At 39.1% G+C, this 4,349-nt stretch overlaps 1 protein-coding gene across 1 annotated transcript in view; it reads right to left on the bottom strand.

Moving 5' to 3' along the window:
• Positions 1-728: 728 nt before the first annotated feature.
• Positions 729-4,349, bottom strand: part of lrp6 (low density lipoprotein receptor-related protein 6) — a 9,592-nt gene continuing 5,971 nt past the window's right edge. Inside the window, exon 13 of the mRNA XM_035680237.1 lies at positions 729-4,349. Within this exon, the coding sequence (XP_035536130.1) occupies positions 4,170-4,349 (180 nt within the window). The 3' untranslated portion in view covers positions 729-4,169.

Here is a 4,349-nt window from a genome sequence, read left to right as displayed (position 1 = left end):
ATAATTATTATATATAACTATATATATATAAAACAATATAAGATAAGATCCTTTATTGATCCCTAAAGGAGAAACTCAGCAGCAGAGAGCAATGTAAAGAGAATAATAATATCACTGGGCGTCCCGGTTAGCTCAGTGGGTAGAGCTGGCGACCCATGTACGGAGGCTGAGTCCTTGCTGCAGCGGCCCAGGTTTGAATCCGACCTGCGGCCCTTTGCTGTCTGTCTTCAGCTGTTCTATCAAATAAAGGCATAAAAAGGCCCAAAAAATAACTTAAAAAAAGAAAAATAATATCACAGAATAACAATATAATGTGTTTGTGTAGGTTTAATGTTGATACTAAATTAATACTTTTATTAAAATGTTTTATTCCTGTTTAGCTGGTTTAGGTTTCATCGTCAGAAACAACTGCAGGTGTGATCCTGAATGACATCACAGACCTGTACAAGGAGGTCTCTGAAGGACCAGGACCTCAGGCAGACCTGATCCACCTGCTGTTGGACAGAGAACTGAAACACTGCAGCAACTGACCTGTTAAATCTGCTTATTTGTATTTATGGACTTTATTGATTGGTTATTGGTGATATTGATTATGTGGTGATATTAATTATAGACATACTGCTGGCTGGATTATAAACTGCCCTAATAAAGACCCCCCCCCCACCACACACACACACTGTAAAGTGATTAATATGAAATATTATTAATCAGCACACAGACACAAAGTGGAAAAGTTCACTCACTTTATATTTAACAAAAAGAAAAAATCAGCATTTGATGAGTTACAACAGCTTATGGTGGCAGCTGATGGGCTGTACATGTCCATCTGGTGTTCAGGTAAAGCAGTCATCGTATAAAAACGCAGAGCACCATGAGAGCAGAACGGATCAACGACAACATTTCATAAAAACGACGACACAAACTTCTGTTTCCTGTCGAACCTCCGAGACAAAACCTGGAGACAAAAGTGCTTTTAACAAAAACCTTTTCAATCTTTTTACACTTCCACTTCCTTCAAACCTTTTCCTCCGACGTTCGTCTCAACCTGTACAAAACTTTCACTGCAGACATTCATCTGTCGCGTCGGGAAGAAAACCCACTGCTCAGGGTAGAAAGCTCCGGTATCCAACTAAACCCACCGATACGGTTTCAATACGTCCGTCCTCAAAAATGTGCCAATATATTCGGAGCCAGCAGACCTTTGTTTTATATCTCCGGCCCCAAAATATCCAGATTAAATTAACCAGTTTAATCAATTTAAATTTCTTAAAGTAAGAAATCGGAAAACGAGTCGGAACCAAAACTTAAAACTCTTCCTCTATGGAAGCTCTGAAAGGAAAGTTCAAGTTTTTTTTTTTCCATCTTTGGCGAAAAAAAAAAAAAAAAATCTTTTTTAGAAAAATGATTTTGAAAAAAAAAAAGTTTTTCCCTTTTCAACCTGTTTTCACAGGTGGAAAAAAATATAAAATAAAATAAATTATCACCTTTCATAGACGAAATAAGAAAATGAAAAACTTGCCTTTCAGGGCTTTCATAGATAAAACTAATCAGTGTCAATATTGAATTTAGTAATTCAGATTCACTGGTTCACTCAAATTATTAATATGTACCTTACAAATATGAAATCAAGTCCTTAAAAAACTAAATTCATTCTGTATAATTAATAATTTTGTCCCTTAATAAACAGATTAATTAAAACTAATAATTTATAATAAGTATGTTATTAATCGGAGGGAGCCTTCGGGTGATTTAAAGTCCCGACAGCGAGCAGACGATACGATCTGAAGCTGAAAGTGAAAAACCTCCTCAGTCGGTCAAACTTTCCTCCGGCTGCTCGACAACCACCAGTTCTGTACCAGAAATCATTTCAAAATAAAAGTCCTGTAAAGTGCAGTTAGAGAATGAGAACGTCTCCAAAATGTATGTTTGTTTGTTTGTAGTGTATGTGCGCAGGTGAACAATGTGAAATGATGATTGTACCACAGGTAGTTGAGGATGTACGGAGGCAGCAGGGAGCCAAAAAACACATATTTATGTCCTGGTCTGACACAAACCACCGTCACTGGTTTCGGTGGTTTGAGATTCTGTTCAGATAAAACAAGACTGTTTTTAATTTATGCACAATATTACACTGTAAAAACATCATTTCACCTTTATCCCCAACAGATCCGCTACGGAAGCTCCTAAAGTCCACAGACACAATATTTTTATATCTTGTGTGCACAAAATAATAATTTGTTCAAACACTAAAGATAAGTTTATCAATAATAATTTGTCTTGTGAGCAAAAGTTAAAACCTCATGAACAAACAAACTTTAGATAACGAGTTTGTGCACAAGTTAAAAATATCTTTTAGAACTTCGTTGGCTCCATATATTGATCCTTCCTTAGCCCCGCCCCCATTGGCTCCTAACTGTGATTGGAGCACAAAACAAAAAGGGGGCGGGACTTAGCCCTTTTCTGTCCTAAAAAAATTCTCTTGAAACAAGTTGAATTCAATAGGATGTTTAAATTGAATAATAACGTCCTGCAGAATACGGAGGCTGAGTATCGAATAAATATATTTTATTACTGAAAATCTTAAAGTTTGATCAAATAGTTCCATATTTTTAAAGATGTTGGTTTCTTAAGTTCAATTAATTTCTCAAAAGATTTTTTTTTTTTAAAAACCTCAGGTATGTTTTGGGTATAGTGAGATGATAACGACACCCAGCCCCGAACATTCAGAGTTTTTTTTATATTAAACTAAATCTTTGTTTCTCAAGGATTTTCTGTTTTTCTAGAACAGAACACATTTTTTAATTAAAAGAATAAAATGCCTCGTTAAGACAGATGTTGTTTTTGTGCTTTCAGTGTTTAAAAAGGAAAAAGACGAGATGTTAGAAACACTAATAAACGGACGTGTAGAGATTGTCAGATTCATGCTGGTGTTATTTTTCTCTTCGACAGGAAACGTTTCGATCAGACGACGAAACAAATCATCTCGAAAAATAAGATTCTGCTCGTCACGAGGAAACAGATTTACAACAAAAACAACAACAGAGCGGACGCCGCCTGGCGCTCGTCCGCTGGTCCCGGCCTCTCCGCCTCCTCCGCGGTTTAAAAAAAGATTATTTTGGCACAACAGTCCTTCCTTTACATGAACAGACACTGAAAACCTGGATATGTTCTTCGATTGGACTGATCTGAGATTGTCGCCGTACGTTCTGATTCTGTAGAAAAATATAATGAGGCAATATAAAAAAAGACGGAATGAAAAGTACTGCGATGATAGATTTACAATGATTTCTATATAGCTTATAAATACGATATCTACACAATATGTGGTACAAAAATACTATAGAGCATTTAGTGGGCACTGGGTTCCTTTGTGTTTCTTTTTTTCCTCAAAGTAAAAATAAAACAGGAAGTGAAGACTGGTCAGGCACAAGATCGCTGCTTCCTCCGTATGTGAGGGTTAATTAATAAAACAAGGTGTTAACAGAAAGTCAAACACGAGCGTTTGTTTTGGTTTAAATCCCACTGAATTCGATGATTTCGGGGATGTGAGTCATGTTACATCAGAAAGTGTTTGTCCCCTCTGGGCCTCCGTACAATGTTCCGTTTGTAGTGTTGCTAGTAAGAAAAAACCCAAAAGAGGCGGATGTCAGGAGGTCGTGTGTCCCTTCAGGGACTCCGTATTGATCCCCGCAGCCTTGTCAATACTCTCCTCTGATTGGCTAATAAATATGTGCCTTATTGCTTCTTGATAACACGACTCACATCCACAGCGGATCCTACGACCCGTTCCCAGGAGGTCAAACACCCGGGACCGCGTCCACAGACGGATGGCCGCCGCCGCCGCCTCCTCCTGCAGCTGCTGATGGTTTCATATTTGGTTTGTTCAGTCCACCGTGTGCTTCCTGTCCTTCAGCCTCTCGTCTCCATGTTAAGGCAACTTATATTTGTGATGATTTTAATAAAACCTTTTCTTATAAAATGTACAAAGTGTGGATACAAACTCTGCGGCGTCCTCAGTAAACACTGTATAGAAAATATATAAATATGCTTTTCTCTTTTTCAATGTACAAATGTTTCCTTTTTTCGTCCTCCTGGTTCAGTCTCTCTTCCCGTTTTTAACCTCATATATGCACAATTGCTATTTACAGTGAGGGGGCGGAGCTGGCGGCTCACGAGGAGTCCGTGCAGGGTGACGGCGGCGGCGGGTAGAGGTGGTGGGAGTAGCTGCGCTCGGTGTAAGGCGACGGCGGGCAGCTCTCGCAGTTCTCCTCCGCCGACAGGTACTGGCTGCGGGGCGTCGGCGGCGGCGGGAAAGGCTCCGAGTCGTAGTTGAGGTCGCTGGTGTAGCC

Source organism: Morone saxatilis, unplaced genomic scaffold (genome assembly GCF_004916995.1).
Source record: "Morone saxatilis isolate NCDOM2014 unplaced genomic scaffold, NCSU_SB_2.0 Contig10, whole genome shotgun sequence".
NCBI lineage: Eukaryota > Metazoa > Chordata > Actinopteri > Moronidae > Morone > Morone saxatilis.
Note: the sequence above shows the minus strand (reverse complement) of the source record. Positions and strands in the feature narration are given on the sequence as shown.